Source organism: Podarcis muralis, chromosome 15 (genome assembly GCF_964188315.1).
Source record: "Podarcis muralis chromosome 15, rPodMur119.hap1.1, whole genome shotgun sequence".
Classification (NCBI taxonomy): Eukaryota; Metazoa; Chordata; class Lepidosauria; order Squamata; family Lacertidae; genus Podarcis; species Podarcis muralis.
In genome coordinates this window covers 33,680,568-33,696,388 of record NC_135669.1, presented here as the reverse complement: position 1 = coordinate 33,696,388, position 15,821 = coordinate 33,680,568, and the positions used below count along the sequence as shown (strand labels likewise).

At 41.5% G+C, this 15,821-nt stretch overlaps 2 protein-coding genes across 4 annotated transcripts in view; one reads left to right on the top strand and one right to left on the bottom strand.

The window, feature by feature from the left end:
* UBE2G1 (ubiquitin conjugating enzyme E2 G1) overlaps window positions 1–8,575 on the top strand; it is a 33,879-nt gene extending 25,304 nt beyond the window's left edge. For 2 of the 3 annotated variants that reach the window (XM_077919405.1, XM_028708038.2), the window contains exons 3-6: window positions 1,690–1,787; window positions 3,195–3,373; window positions 4,650–4,775; window positions 7,496–8,575. In XM_077919405.1, the coding sequence (XP_077775531.1) occupies window positions 1,690–1,787; window positions 3,195–3,373; window positions 4,650–4,736 (364 nt within the window). In that variant the 3' untranslated portion in view covers window positions 4,737–4,775; window positions 7,496–8,575. Of the gene's footprint in view, window positions 1–1,689; window positions 1,788–3,194; window positions 3,374–4,649; window positions 4,776–6,048; window positions 6,142–7,495 lie in introns of all 3 variants that reach the window. The other variant, XR_013390834.1, reaches the window with a different exon arrangement.
* Window positions 8,576–13,758: 5,183 nt separating this feature from the next.
* Window positions 13,759–15,812, bottom strand: LOC114585992 (RNA-binding motif protein, X-linked 2-like). Its single transcript, XM_028708947.2, has 2 exons — window positions 15,487–15,812; window positions 13,759–14,777 (listed from the first exon to the last, which is right to left on the bottom strand). The coding sequence occupies exon 2, from the start codon at window positions 14,757–14,759 to the stop codon at window positions 14,070–14,072; it is 690 nt and encodes a 229-aa protein (XP_028564780.2). The 5' UTR covers window positions 14,760–14,777; window positions 15,487–15,812; the 3' UTR covers window positions 13,759–14,069.
* Window positions 15,813–15,821: the final 9 nt, after the last annotated feature.

The window sequence follows — 15,821 nt, the reverse complement described above, 5'->3', positions numbered from 1 at the left end:
GTGTCACTTTCTTTAAGTTATACTGTTTGCATGTTACACTGAGCAAAATGAATTGTAGGCAGATAAACTTAAGGCCTAAGCTTAAGCATGTGTACTTGTAAACGAATCCCATTTAAAAATCAGTGAGACTTACTTCAATTGGCTTTGCCACACATGAAACTTAAGTCTGATTTTTAAACTAGCAAACCCTAGGCTAAATGCATTATGGTTCTCTAGTACTTCCTCTTGAAATTGTAGACTTGACCCATTGAGCCATTCACTAAAGAGAAGTAGAAAGAAGTTTAAGGAATTGATTAAATAAGTTTTTCCTCAAATAGTGGGTTGGGCCCCAACATTGGCCTTGAGCTACTTTCAGGTGGGCCACAGACTGCACAGTGCCTCCTTGCTTGCCTACCTTGCTCCATAGCCATGTCATAGCCTTTTGGTTCGACCAGTGCCGGCACCAGTGATTCCTTGGATGCTGAGTAAAAGTGGCTGGACTACAGAGAAGTGGGTGTAGGAAGGTATCCCTATTCTGAGGGGAAAGGGCCATGTGAGGTGCTCAAAGAAATTAGAAAGTGAGATAAAGGGGCATTTTTTGTTTTTTATATATATATATATATATATATATATATATATATATATATATATATAAAAATAAATAAATAAATAAAAACTGGGAATAGAAAAGAAAGTTGTTGTAGAAGGAAGTAGTGAATGTGAAATGACCATGGAGGAGAGATGTAAGAAACCCGAAGTAGGGTTTTTTGGGGGGCAGGAGGTAGAATAAAGTACAGGTTGAATGTGATAGACTGGAAGAAGTAGTTACAGGACATGGGTAAAAAAATACTTTTGAGGTTCTGCTGAAGTTTTATTCTGGAGGATGCACGGTGTGTAGATTGCTAACAAAAAAAGAATTTTTATCTGGGCAGAATAATTATTTGTTCTATGTTACTTGTTGTAATGCATTCATCAACTTTTGCAGTAACCTTTACTGTCTCAAAAAAGGCAAATATCTGTACCGCTGAAGACATTTTTTTTATTCTGTACCTAGATATTATTCTTGAAAATAAATAAAATTATACAAAAATTACTTTTGAGTGGCAAGTGCATAGAGGTTGGGGAAAAGATGAAAGAGAGTCTTCACATAATACTGTGGTTCAGCAGATTCTCCCTAAAATGAGGAGAGTGAGTCACAATACCTCCAGAGCAAATGCCCATTCTTGGCTTGAGGAAAGGGTGAGCTTTAGGACTCCTTGCCCCAAGGAAAACACTGTGGCAAAGAAATGAGAAATTTCCAGAGTTTGATTAGATATTGGTAATTGCCAACTGATAGTGCCAAATTCTGCCTTCATCTGCAACCATTTTATGACAGGCTCTGATGCACCACCACCATTTTCTGACTGGTGAGCCTCAGAATTTTTCAGTTGTCTCAAGTGAATTTTGGGTGTAGAAAGTTTGAGAACCCCTGGAATAAATAATAATCCTGAGATATATTCTGGGAAATTGATGCTGAAGCCCCAGAATAGGCATTAATTGGGGAAATACATGTCTCGCTCTGCCATTTAATAAATAACCATTCCTAGTAATGCTCCAAAGTGTTGTACAAGGATCTGATGACTGCTTAAATTCAAAGCAATGGTGAACTTAAATCACTTGAAACTTCTAAATGCAGTGACTGAAAATTCTCCTTTTCTTTTCTTTTTTCAGTGAAGGCGGCGTCTTCAAAGCTCACCTTACTTTCCCAAAGGACTATCCACTCAGGCCGCCAAAAATGAAGTTTATCACAGAAATATGGCATCCAAATGGTAAGACGCTGATGTCATGTGTAAAGTGTGGTGTTCTGTCTTGCATCTGGAATGAATATGAACGAAGTTGAGAGCCCCAATTTTGGATAATGGGAAATTATTAGGAAGGAATGTAAATATTTGGGTTCAGGAAAAAATACTTTGGCTGGTTTCTGTGTCTTTCCTTTAACTGTAGGTATGATATATTGGCCACGGGTGATATACAACATAAACTACCGCTCAAGATTGTTGTGAAAATATATGCATACCACCTTTAGCTCCTTGGAGGAAATGTGTGCTATAAATGCAGCAATAAAATTATTAAAATATTGGTTAGGTATCATCCATGTGACAGTTGGGTGATTAGGCTCTCAGTACACTGCTTGCATACAGTCTAATATAGAAAATTAGGTAGTATTTTAAATTTGAAATGTGGAAACTGGAATTTTAAGCCTCATCTGACTCTGGATAACTTAGTTTCCTTGGATTATTTAGTTATCATTTATTAAAATAATTCATATTTTATGCCTTTCATTTTGAAAAGAAATTCCAAAGTGATCCACAAACAAAACAATTAAATATCACAACAAAACAACTAAATAAAACCAAGTTAAAATGTCAGCCACAGAAGCCAGGAGCCAGTATTTATGGTCAGAGAAATGCCTTGAGTCCATTTTCAATTTTCAGTGGAAACTTTGAGATCATCCCACAAGATAGATGCCACAATGGAGAAAGCTGTTTTCAATGGAGAAAGCTGTTTTCCTCTCCACTGTAAGATGTACATCTGCACAGTGAAACAGTGAATAGGGTCTCCTTCACTTGGACCTGCTTTGGTATTAGCCTCTGTTCTCCATTTTTAAAATGGAAATAATTGTGTACTGGATTACACAGCAGTTGCTATAGTCAACTAACGGCATACTTCTACTGGTGTATTTTGAAAATAAAGATAATTAGCAGTGGTGAATTGCAATTTCCAGGGTAGCTGGTGGATCCATATATTGTGAATGTAAGCAGAGCCCTACTGGATTGGACCAAAGGTCCATCTGTTTCAACTTGCCTTCCCAAGTGCCAGACAGATGCTTCCACAAACAGGGCATGAACATCATTGATAACCATTGATAGGTTTATCCTCCCCTATCTAACATGCATCACCACATCTTTGGGCAGCAAATTCTATATATTAACTAGTTGTGAATCCTATTGTCAGTCGACTGAATCTTGCTCACTATATTAACACTTGTACTCCATGTACTCCATGTTTCTGACAAATATTCCTATTAATGTTATCCTTGGGTGGAATTGATGGCCATAGCAGAGGACAAAAAACTCTCCAGCAGCCTCACTACTTTGCTTTTCACTGTTATCTGAAGACAGGATTTCTGCTACAATGTTAAGGCTCTGAAATTCTATTTTTCTTCTTCTTGGTAGTTGATAAAAATGGTGATGTCTGTATTTCCATCCTTCATGAACCTGGTGAAGACAAATATGGCTATGAGAAACCTGAAGAACGCTGGCTTCCCATCCATACTGTGGAAACCATAATGATTAGTGTAATTTCTATGCTGGCAGATCCCAACGGTGACTCTCCTGCTAACGTTGATGCAGCGGTATGACTTGCAGCTTGTAAATAAATCTCTTCCCAGCATTACTGTTGAAATACCATGGAATGGTTTCATGGCACGCAGCTTTATCCCCTTAAGATGACTTTTTAGTAATAAAAGGGACAGGAGTTGAACAAATGTAATGTGGTCATGGTATAATTTCAAGTGTAATAGGAGTCTCTCCCTATTTTGCTGTCCATATTCAGAGGTGACCAGCATCTCTGGATTTTTTAAAATAAGCAGCCATATTTGTAATCTTTTTTTCTTAACTGTGTGAACAAGCTACCCCTCAATAACAGGCATGTATGTAATAAATACAGTGGTACCTTGTGTTGCGTAACCTCCAGGTTACGGAATCTTTGGGTTACGGCCGTGGCAAACCCAGAAGTGGGTTTGCCGCTCGCGCAGAAACACTCTGCGCGCTTTGCGCATGTGCAGAAGCGGTCCTCTGGTTGCGAAATTTTCAGGATATGGCTGGGCCTCAGGAACGGATCCCGTTCGTAACTGGAGGTACCACTGTATTGCATGATAGTTGTCCAGTTGGTTATTTATATGTACCTGCCCTTTCCTGCTCATCTTGTGTGCTCAGGTTGAGAAGAGTTCCTACTTGATTGATACACCACTGCATATAGTGGAGTATCACTTCTGTTTAGGTTCTTTGTCTCAGAAAGTGCTGCATACCTTTAAACCTCTGACTGAACTTATACAAGCATGGAATATGGTATCTAATTGTCCATGAGTTTGGAGTTTTTCCTGGTACTGCCAAATTGGACTTGAAAATGTAGCATGTGGCCTTGTGAATTCTTGAAATAGAAGGAAGTGTTTCAGGAACTGTGGTTTCAATATTCTGCTTTGATCCTGGTATGTCTTGATAAGTGGAAAGAGCAGGATGATTGATTACGCAGATCTGATTAACTTACTCAAGATGCAGGATTTGGCACAGAATGTTGATTCTTCTAGCTTAGAATACATATAACCCTGATTCAGGCTTCAGAATGGATGGCTTGTATACTGTCAGTCAAAGATCAATGGAAAAGTTCTCCTTTTAAAAAACAAAACTGAATCCCAGATAGCACTTGCTAGCTATGACACCACCCATCAAGCTACCAATTAAAACTCTTATTTTAATGACAGAAGTTTCGTATTTAAATTACAAATGTTGGTTACTTTTATTGCCAAGTATTTCATAGCACTCTTCATGGGTTTTAGAGGAGCTGAAAAAATAATGAAGTTACTTGTGGTGGCTTGAAGAATCATTTTAAATTTGGATTTTAATTTACAGAAAGAATGGAGGGAAGATAGAAATGGAGAATTCAAAAGGAAAGTTGCCCGCTGTGTAAGAAAAAGCCAAGAGACTGCTTTTGAGTGACACTTAATTCAGCAGCTAGTAGCTTCACTTTTTTTCAGGGTAAGTAGGGTTTCAAAAAAATTATTATGGAAAATTCCATTTTGCATTGGAAAATCCAGAAAGTGTTTGTTACATGTTGAATGCTCAAGGCAGTGAGGTAAGTATTCACGTTCTACAAGTGTGTATTTCCTCTCTCTCTCTCTTCTGCATTTATTCAGCAGATAAGATTTTGTTTTCCTTTATTGCTAGGAGATAGTTCTTTAATGTTCAGGTCAGATTATTTTATTATATTTATATATTGTAGTATTTTCGTATTTTACACACACACCACAGTTCTCCCACTCCAGTCACAAAAGGCTCCTAAAACTGAAATTAGAGCACCATTTCTTCTTTAAACAAAATTTATATACTGACTGATGGAGGGAGAACCCTCTAAGTAGTTTACAACAATTAAAAACAGGTATGAAAAATAATCAAAAGGTGATAAAAACCAGTTGTGGCTGAAAATAAAACACATGTAACTTCTACACGTCAGGATAGCCTTGGCTAAACAAACATGTTTTAAACATTGCATACAGCACTGGAGTTTTGGTACACGTGATAGAACACTGTCCATAGCCCCAGTCCCTGAAAAATCCAAGCAAGAGCCCAAGTGGTATAGTTCACTGTGCGAACCCAGTCTAAATCCCTGCTCAGCAGCAGAAGCTACTGGGGTAACCTGCTTCCTGTGCTGTGGAAATAAGGGACAGTGTGGGAGAGGGCCATGTATTGTCATATTTCCCTTCCTTGAAGGGAAGAGTGGAATTAAGAAAAATTGCAGCTCCACAAGCTCTGGCTGAGTGTGCAAGGAGCAGAACCAGACAACGCTATGGCTTAGGTATTGGGTCCAAAACCTGGGGCCTGAACCTGTTTCAGAAGTCGTTTAAAAGACACATAAATGTCAAAGACTAGCCCACGTACTTGGAGATACTTACAAAACCCGAGAATATTGCAGCCTTCTAGCTTTTTGTTTCCTCAAAGACAAAGTACTGGTGTCAGGGGCTCGGTGAACAGGTGGGGAACACTAAGCAGGACTGGACACTACTGATATCTCCATGCAACACCTGGTTATAAGTAAAGTTATAACTCTTATCCCATCCCTGCCCCCAGCAAAAAAAGTAGTAGTCGTGTCTGGAAAATGTCAGCTTTTCAGCAGAAGCCTATTTGCCTAATATAACTCCAGTAGTACACTCCAAAGCTAAGCCATCCTGCATGAATGGAACATGTTTTGCTTAATAATTTGTGCCAGAGTTGGTAAAACATTAGTCTCTGTTGCTTGTATGTGTCTCTGTAGCACTTGTGGTTACTGCTGATGGTAATCCTGCAACTGATGATTTCCAAAGAATCTTGGTGTTGCCAGCTGAAAACTAAACATGCAGCTTTTGATGTATGTATATGAGAACTAGTTGTTTTTGGTAACTAGGCTTCTGCTTGTCTGTGTTGGCAGATATGCCCCTCACCCCAGTGGTTGAACTTTGCACTTGGCTTTATTAAATGCTGAGTTAGTCCCCTTTCAAGATTCCCTCAAACACTCCATTGGGTATGGGGTGGTCATGTGGGTACAGCCTTAACGGGACACTCGTATCTCTAATTTTGGGTTTGGGGGTTGCTTCTCAGTTATGCAATCAGTGAGAAACTTATTGGGCAGTAAGCCTTCCAAATGCAGGGATATCTTAGCTGAGTTGTGTGGCCTGTACAAAAAAGCAATCCCACCCATTGCACATTGTAGAGGACTACTGCATGTGCCATATAAATGCTTGTGACTTTTGCCTGCAATGAATGTTTTACTGCAGGCAGATTTCCTCTCTGCAGCTGGCATGTTATTGCCACTGACGGTTTGAGTTGCCAAACTACCATTTTGGCACCGTATATTGTACTGCTACTCCCACTTACTATTGATGTTTTTGGGATGCTTAATTTTGGTAGCTGCTGGGGGAAAAGAAACCCTACTAGTATTGTAGCTGAGTTGGTTTGACAACTAAGGTTATAGTGTTCTTGGTCTCAGCAAGTGAGCCCTGAAGCCCTGATACTTCAGCTCCCATTGCTCTTGCTGTAAATAAGTAAGATGCCTTTAATTGGGCAACAGCCTGCTCAAAGTATACAAATTTGTAAGTTTCACAGAATTATTTAATGAGAATAATGGGAAGTAGGACCTACAGGACACTGATGTAAAGAACAGACTCTCCTACACACTCAGTTGGTAGATGGAGCTAACTTTTTGAGTGAGCTGTTCCTGTCAGAAGTGGCTAAAAACATGTGTGGCTGAATATAACTTTGCTGAAAACACAGGTTTTTCAGTGATGTGTGTAGGTCTTTTGTAACTTGAACATTCTGATGTATTTCACTAGGGCAATGCTGCCAACTTGATGTGCCCCTCAACATGTTTGTTTTTTTAAATGGGGCTTGCAGAAGATCAAACCATAGTTTTTAGTTTAGGAAATGGCAGTTAAAGTTCATTTGAATCTCTGTAAAATACTTAAGTACAGAAGATGCTCAGTGTGTTAGTATTCTAGTTGTGTGCTCCCTGTAGGACTGGCCTCCGGAAAGCAACACTAGAGCAAACCTAACTGGGGCTCTGAACAGCAGTTCAGATGCTGGTACTGAGAATTCTCATATCAGCCTATCTTGGAAGCACTCGCTACAGAGAACTTTCTTTTTCGGTCTGCTGCAGCCTGTCATTTGATGATGCCATGAAGACTAGATCTAGTTTGGCTGATGGTTCTTTGTTCTTGCCTTTGTAGGTCTCCAATTGAGGAACATGGCACTGTTTTTCCTGCACTCTATCCACCTAATGCTGGACTTCTGTTTATACCAAGTTGGCAGACACTGGCTGGAACTGGGCTGCAATAAAACATGCCAGTTATTAATGCTGACAAAGAGCCTAACAAGTGCCAACAAGGATTTGCGCATTTTGAAAACTAATGGAACTGCTTTAACCTTCAGGAAGAATTGTAAAGATGTGTACATAGCACAACATGATCCGGATAATATATACTGTTCATGTACATCCACAAATACACATTGTACCAAATAATGCTGTCTTGTAGTTAGAATAAGAATCGTGTAAATTCTAAAGATTTTTAGCAGGTTTTCCATTTTTCTCTTCTCCCCCCCCCCTCCCTGGTTTTCCCTATGAGTCTTTAAAATTTCTCGTGAAGCATGTCAGTCTAAAACAAATTAGGATTTAAAAATTCTGTTTTAACTTTTTCTTTTCAGCCATTGAAGATTCATTAAAATCTCTCACTTTAATAAAGTTTAATACCTTTGTAATGCTGTCCCTTCCCCCTTACCTTTTTTCAGGTTACATAAATACAACACAGATCTATTACTTGATTCTAATGATGACTTGAGCACTGTCATCAGGAGGTGCAGTTCCTTCCCTTGCATTATGACCCAGCTGTGCTCATCTCTTGGCTTGGATGTAGCAATAAGATTTTACAGCTGTGGAGCACCCTTGAGCCTGTTATCTTTCCCCAAAGGGTTGAGAGCATTTGTTTTGGAAGTGGTCAGCTAAGTATGTTAGCCCAATATAGGATGAACTGCTTTCTTTTGATTTCTTGCCTGGTTTGAAGTTGGATAAATAAAAGCATGCAGAGCTGTAGGCTTTCAAGTGAGTTCTGGTTTTGCTATCAAATGCTATTTCCCTTTCCCTCTTCTTCCTCTTTCCCCCCCTCTTTATATTTCTTTGCCTTTTGATCTCCTGCAGGTTTTCCTCACTTAATGTATAAAGACAAATTGCGATGTATATTTTCATGTAACTTGATTTTGGAATTCTGTCACCTTCTGTAGTGAGTTCTTCCAAAATATAAATTTTTCCAATAGCTTGGTGTCAAGTTGGCTGTTATGCAGTATAAAAAATGAGAGCACATTTTCAGAGAGCATTAAGCATGATGATGCTGGTAGCCTATGGACAACAACTGCTTGAGACTTCATCAAAAGGTGACTCGTATTCTTGGAAACAGACTTCTAAGGAGTTCAGTGAACCTCCATGGAAAGTGACTGTAACCTGATAATGCAGAAGATAGAAAAAAATGCATTTAATTTTGCTTTGGTTGAAATACTGAGTGGTTGTTTCTTTGGAAATTAACTGTTCACATAAGCCAAAGTTGGACAAGTATAATATTCAACTGTAGACTCAGGGTGTTTCCAGACTGGGGATTAATTTGCAAACAGGTCATAGACAACCATGTTTATTTTATTTACCAGGTTTTTCCTGGGGAGAGTAAATGGGGGAAGGAAATGTGGGCTGGTATTTTGATGCTAACTTTGTGTGGACACTATATTAAAAAAAAAGCATGCCTGAGGAGCACTGATTCTGCAGTCGACACCCATCCAGCAGCACCCTTTGATATGGAGGAAGAATAAATAAAATGACCATACTGATAGGGAGGGGGGTGGCACCATTGCAGAGGCCCTTCTTAATGGCAAAACTCCTTGCAACAATGGCTTTATGTTCTGGGCCAGTGTAATCTCTCCTCATTTGAGGCATTTAATCTTGCAATGTTATATTCACTGTAGGATTTACTTGTAGGCTTCTTTGGTCTTTTCGTTCTGCAGCAATTTGTTTCTGCTGTTTACAGCAGTGCTTCAAAGGAGTGGCTGGAGGCAAATTGCTTGCTTTAATTCTGAATCCACAAAGGAATAGTAGCAGCCTCCCTATGGTATAATGTGGGGGCAGGTGGCACTTAGGCTGAGTTACATGACTCGAACGAAAAAGTACACACAGGTCCCTAGTAGTGCTGCATCATGCATTTGTCCCTGCAGTTCTTGACAAAACGTACTAACTGCCCTCATTTTACAGTGACAGTACAGCCTCTAATGCCATGTAAATATCCTTCTGGTAGAAGGAAACATTTGCTAACATAGCAGAGGGACTGAGTTGAATGGGTCTTCTGTGGCTTTTTTGTTGAACGCAGTTAATTGCATTGGGTTTGAAAGGATGGATCTATGTGCTTGTAAAGCAACCTTTAAGCAGAAGCACTTTTATAAGCAGTGGGCCAGACCTGCCTGCTTTCAGGGCTACCATTTCAAACAAAAGGAATTATGGGGAAGGGGGAGAAACATATGGTAGGTTTCAGAGAGGAAAATAGTGTACCAGTTACGAATGCCAGGGGAATCACCATTGGTACCTGCCAATTAGAAGAAACAATTAAATCCTGAAATAGAGGTAGGGAGTTCTTGCCTCTGGGTTTTCTTTAAAAGCAGCAATGTTTTGTCCCATTTGTCTGGGTACATGCAGCAGCATAAAGTTACTCTAAGCTGCCATGAATTAGAAATGGTACTTAATTAAGTGCTCTCTCTTTTTAGCCAGACAGATGTATTTGCTGCTTCTGAGCTGTTTAGTACCCAGACACAATAGCTGGATTTAGACAATTGCTCAAACAAGAACCAAAATTGTTTGGCTCCTGCTGAGGTGGGGGGAGGAGAGTCCTTGCCAGCCAGCTGGCTAGCATTTGTGCTCTTCTGCTTGCGTAAGACTTTGCGGGGGGGCGCGGTTGTCTTACATTTTGGCCATCTATTCCATAATTAAAATATGAAGGGAAATATCCCAGTGTTTCTAGGGCAGCTATTGTGATCCAAAAGGCGGCCAGCTGGATGTGGAATAATAAGGTCTCCCAACTTGCGTCTACACAATGCATTCACTTATTTGTCCCTTGAACACAAACTGCACTGCCGTGATGGCAGTTTGAGAGGGAGGAGAATTTCTCTTGTCACCTTGGGTGAAGCAGGGCTGAGCAGAGAACCCAGCTGGATTGTGGGAAAGCTTTGACTTTTCCATTGGAAGTGGGCAGGGGAGGGGGGCTAGGAGAGAGCAGGAATCTAACTCTTTTGTCCGTTCTAAAGGATCCAGAATGGTTTGGGGGGGGGGGGTTGCTGGGGGATATTTCCCACTTCAGACAAATTAAGCCACATCTTTTTGAAGAAGCTGTCAAAACTTTTAAGGCTAAAATCTAATTGATCATTGTGTTATATGAAGTTACAACATAATTTTGTGCTTGCTTTTATAACAAGTTGTGTCCTGGCTGCTGCTGGCATTAGACTTACTCTTCGGTTCTGAACATGTCTGCTTAAATCTGTGTTGTGGTTGATTGAAAGTGCTTACACTGTTACACCATTTAAAGGACTACTGTGGAAGAGTTCCTGTTATTGGTTGGTTGGTGACCAGGAGGAAAACTGCTAACGCAGCAGTTTGACACCACACACACACACTGTTTGAGACAGATGGATGCCAGCAAGGTGACAACTGCATGCTTTTTTCTTTTGTTGGAAATAAGCTTGGTTTCTTTTTTCCAACCTCACCCCTAGAACAGTTATTCAGAAATGGGAATGTCTCTCCTATACTTCCTTCGGGGCCTGATACAGATGGCTGTTAAAGAGTGCGGTTCTTGGGATATTAACCAGCTTGTTTAAAAGGGTTATCTTGCCTTGTGGAGGTTTACAGGTCACTGAACAAACTGCAGGAAAGTCTCTGTTAAGAAGGGTATATTGGTGGGCATAGGAGGCAAGATGTCAGCTGGATCCAAGGTTCAGTAAAAACGTCTCTTCCAGTCCTGACTTTTTTAATTCATTTGTATCTTGTCTTTCAGGAAGACATTTCCATTGCTTATCTTACTAAAAGTGTGAATAGTAAAAAGAAGCTTGGAGGGTTTTAGCTCAGTGGGAGAGCATCTGCTTTGCATGCAGAAAATGCTAGGTTCAATTCCTGGCATCGCCAGGTAAGGCTAGGAAAAACTCCCGTCTGAAACACAGGAAAGCCAATCAGTTTGAACAATACTAAGCAAATGGACCATTAAATCGGCTCGGTATAAGGCGGCTTCCTGAGTTCTTAGACCATTTCAATTTATAATTTTAAAAGCAGTACCTAAGTATGCATGCAGACCACAGGGATTATGATTTTGAGTATTGCACTACAAGAAAATGTGTTCAGCGTATCTAAAGACCTGTCAAATTTCCTCAGGGAGTGTCACCACTGAAAAGCCCTATCCCTTGAATCTGTAAATTTAATTTTGGTGTCAGATATCTGGTCCTCCACAGGCAATCATGGGGCTTTGGTAGATGGTTATTATTATTATTATTATTATTATTATTATTATTATTATTATTACTGCCCTATACCCACAGGTCTCAGGCCAGTTCACACCAGTGTAAAAGTGGTGGAGAACGTGTGGTTGTCCAGATATTGGACCTTGGTTCCCATCATTCATGACAATGGGCCAGGGTAGTTCAGGCAGGATGTAAATATTTTTTTGTACTCTGACTTTAGGGTAAACATGGCACATTTCATTCTCTGTTTTGCATTGGATGTAGCTGGGGTACACAGCAAACTTCTGGGAGAAACTTTTTCATCACTGGCTACTATGGAAGTATGTGCAGGAATTATTCTACTGTGCTAAAATACTAAAATGTGAATACATGCTCTGGCGGATTGAACAAACGAGACCAATAGTGGGTCCAATGGTAAAGAAGGCTGTTTCTGCATGCAATCAAATCATGCTGTTTCTGCATGTGCTGTAGAAGGAAGTGAGGGGCAGATGAGGCTTCTCAACCTGGGAAGGTAACCCATCTAGGAGAAGGAAAACTGATCCTAAACCTCCACTATCTTGCACATAGAATTGCAGTTGGAAGGGACCCTGAGGATCATCTAGTCCAACCCCTCTGCAGTGCAGGAATTTGCAGCTGTCCCATACGGGATCGAACCTGCAACCTTGGCATTATCAGCACTAGGTAAAGGTAAAGGGACCCCTGACCATTAGGTCCAGTCGTGACCGACTCTGGGGTTGCGGCGCTCATCTCGCTTTACTGGCTGAGGGAGCCGGCGTACAGCTTCCGGGTCATGTGGCCAGGATGACTACGCCGCTTCTGGTGAACCAGAGCAGCGCACGGAAACGCCATTTACCTTCCCGCTGGAGCGGTACCTATTTATCTACTTGCACTTTGACGTGCTTTCGAACTGCTAGGTTGGCAAGAGCAGGGACCGAGCAACGGGAGCTCACCCCATCGTGGGGATTCGAAATGCCAACCTTCTGATCGGCAAGTCCTCAGAAGAAAAGGCTAAGGAGTAAACCCTGCAGAAATCCGGAGTGGACTTCCTAAGACGGTTGCATGGTGCTTTGTATGCCTCCTTCCGGCAACTCCTGCCAAGCTGGTGCCAAAACATATTGCTCTGCTTTCCTTTGGACCACATCAGTGAGGCTGAGGGTTTGTCATCTGGGCATCCCAGGACCTCTGTTCGCACTGCCCTAGCTTGCGTCCCAGGGAGGTTACTTCGGTGCTGCTAACAAAGCGGTTTGACCTCCAAAGGCACACTCCATCTGTCTGTCTGTTGAGTCAGACAGACGCCAACAGCAACTACTAATGGAATTCAATGGGATACTACAAAGAATGCTATTATTCCTTCTTCCCAATCTGGAAAATATTAGTATTGGATAGCATATTAAAGATCTAGAAAGCTCTTGGCACAAACAAATTTTAGGTAGCCCTGGTGGCCACTAGGAAAACTGAAAATGCAGTGGTAGCATCATACTTCAGTTCACTGAAACTCTGAACTTGGGTTTGCTCCTTTTCAATCTTACTTTGGTCCTAATGTAAAGTTCTACTGTAGTGTTGCTTTTGGATTTTGGCAGATGCCACAGAGGCCCAAGTCTGTAATAAGAGACATAATTAGCAGTGTAGTCTATATGCCTAGACAGGAGTAAGCTCCATTGAGTTCGGTGGGACTTATTCTCAGGTACATAAAAGGATTACAGTGTTTATTAGAAACCCATTTTCTTCCAGATTTTGTACTACTACAAAGGAGTGGAGATAAATGTTCTAACACTTATTGTTCTAATTTTTATTTTTCTCCATCACTATTCCTGTTATTGGCACACAACATACAAGTTTACACAAAAGATTTTCTGGCCCTCTCCCAAGTTGTACAGGACAGGGAGAAGCAGAATTTAATTTTTAAAAACACACACACACACACACACACACACACACACACACACAAAACATGTGAAGACTTGGTCTATATGCAAATTTTATTCTATTTCTAAAACCAATACAAAGTTACTTAAAGAACAGAGGCCAATAGCACACAACATTAACTCCACCAAGGATTCAGGGCTCCCTGTATGTCAGGTCTGTGGTGGCTTGAAGACGACTCCTTGCAGGGCTTCTCTTCTCTCACATCACTCCCAGGATCATCTGCTTTCTATCGCTTGGGGCCTTCCTTTAGGAGTATCTACCTTCTTGTGCTTCTCACTGTGGATTATTCTCTTTTCTTTCCTGTCCCTGTCTGTGGGTGTCTGGAGACCTAACTCTCGCATGCTCCTACTTAGACTCCCGTTCATGTTGTGCCCAGCTTGCATGTTTGTGCCCAGATGTGTTACTCCAGGTCGGCTGACTCGCATTGGCATGCTGTTCATACCTTGGGTCTTCCTTCTCCACTTTGATCCTGGTTTTAGGACGAGAGTCTGCAAGCTGTTCCTCTTTCACCCGTTTTTTGTGTTTTCTTTTCTCTTTCTTCTTCTTGTGTTTCTCTTTTTTGTGTTTCTTTGCCACCAACTCACTGTCTTTGGGGGACTCTGGTGAACTTGGAGGTGTTTTAGCACCACATCCTTTTTCTCGGAGAGCTTTTGTCACATCATCAATATCCTCGGAGTCTTTTGGTGGGCGGTAGTTAGCCACATGGTCCACACGAATTGTCCTTCCTTTAATCTTTATTCCATTAAAATTATCAACCGCAAGAATGGTGCTTCTCTGATCTTCATAGCAAATGAAACAGAAGCCTTTGGATTTCCCTGTCTTCTTATCACGCACCAGATTTATGTTCACAATTTCCCCATACTGTGAAAACACACAAATAATGTCGCCTTCCGTCAGCTCATAGGGAAGACCACCCACAAATACCCAGGCACTGTCACTGTACTCTGCATGCCAGGAGACCTTATCTTGTACACCAAGCTGTGCCTCACGCTCATTCAGCTCATTGATCAGCTTCACTTTGGTTAGTGGATTCATGCTGGTTCTCTTCGTCTACTGTGTGCAAAAAAAAATAAAAAAAATAAAAATAAAAATCTTTTAAAAACACTCATAAAAATTTACTGACCTTTCAAAAGCCCTGTTAGGTAGCAAATGCATTTACACTTCTGTTATGGCAGAGGAGCGGCCATGTGTTCTAATTTACAGAAGGCAGTCTTCTTCTTACTATTATTTATTGCACACCCCTCAACCTAAGGTCCCAGGGTAGATTGCAACACAATACTGTATTAATATTAAAGCACAATATTTAGGACACGGGTGGCGCTGTGGGTTAAACCACAGAGCCTAGGACTTGCCGATCAGAAGGTCAGCGGTTCGAATCCCCGTACCCCGTTGCTCGGTCCCTGCTCCTGCCAACCTAGCAGTTCGAAAGCATGTCAAAGTGCAAGTAGATAAATAGGTACCGCTCCGGCGGGAAGGTAAACGGCATTTCCGTGTGCTGCTCTGGTTCTCCAGAAGTGGCTTAGTCATGCTGGCCACATGACCCGGAAGCTGTACACTGGCTCCCTCGGCCAATAAAGCGAGATGAGCGCCTCAACCCCAGAGTCAGTCACGACTGGACCTAATGGTCAGGGGTCCCTTTACCTTTTTACAATATTTAAAACGGATTGATGTGACGGACTACAGCCTGGAAGGCCACAGTTCAAATCCCAGCTCAGCTAGGAAGCTCACACTGGGTGGCTTTGGTCCCTGTCTCTCGGCCTACCTCACAGGGTTGGTGTGTTGAGGTTAAAAATGAGGGCGCGGGAGAACCACGTACGCCACCCTTGACTTAAATACATAAAAAATATGCTCCGAGAGGCACTTTTGCCATGGCCTCGCTTTTAAAAGCAAGACAAAATTTCCTCTCCGGGTAGAGGCGGTGGTACTCTGTACGTGCTCAGAGGCACATCGCCCTCGGGGCGGGGAAGGAGGACCTCGGAAAAGAACGCGCGGTGTAGAACTGTTCCTTCGAAACCCGAATTCGGTCCTCCTGCAGCTTCTTCCCAGCGGCCATAACTTCAGCCCAGACAGGAAGGCTGTGCCGCTACTGCGCGTGCG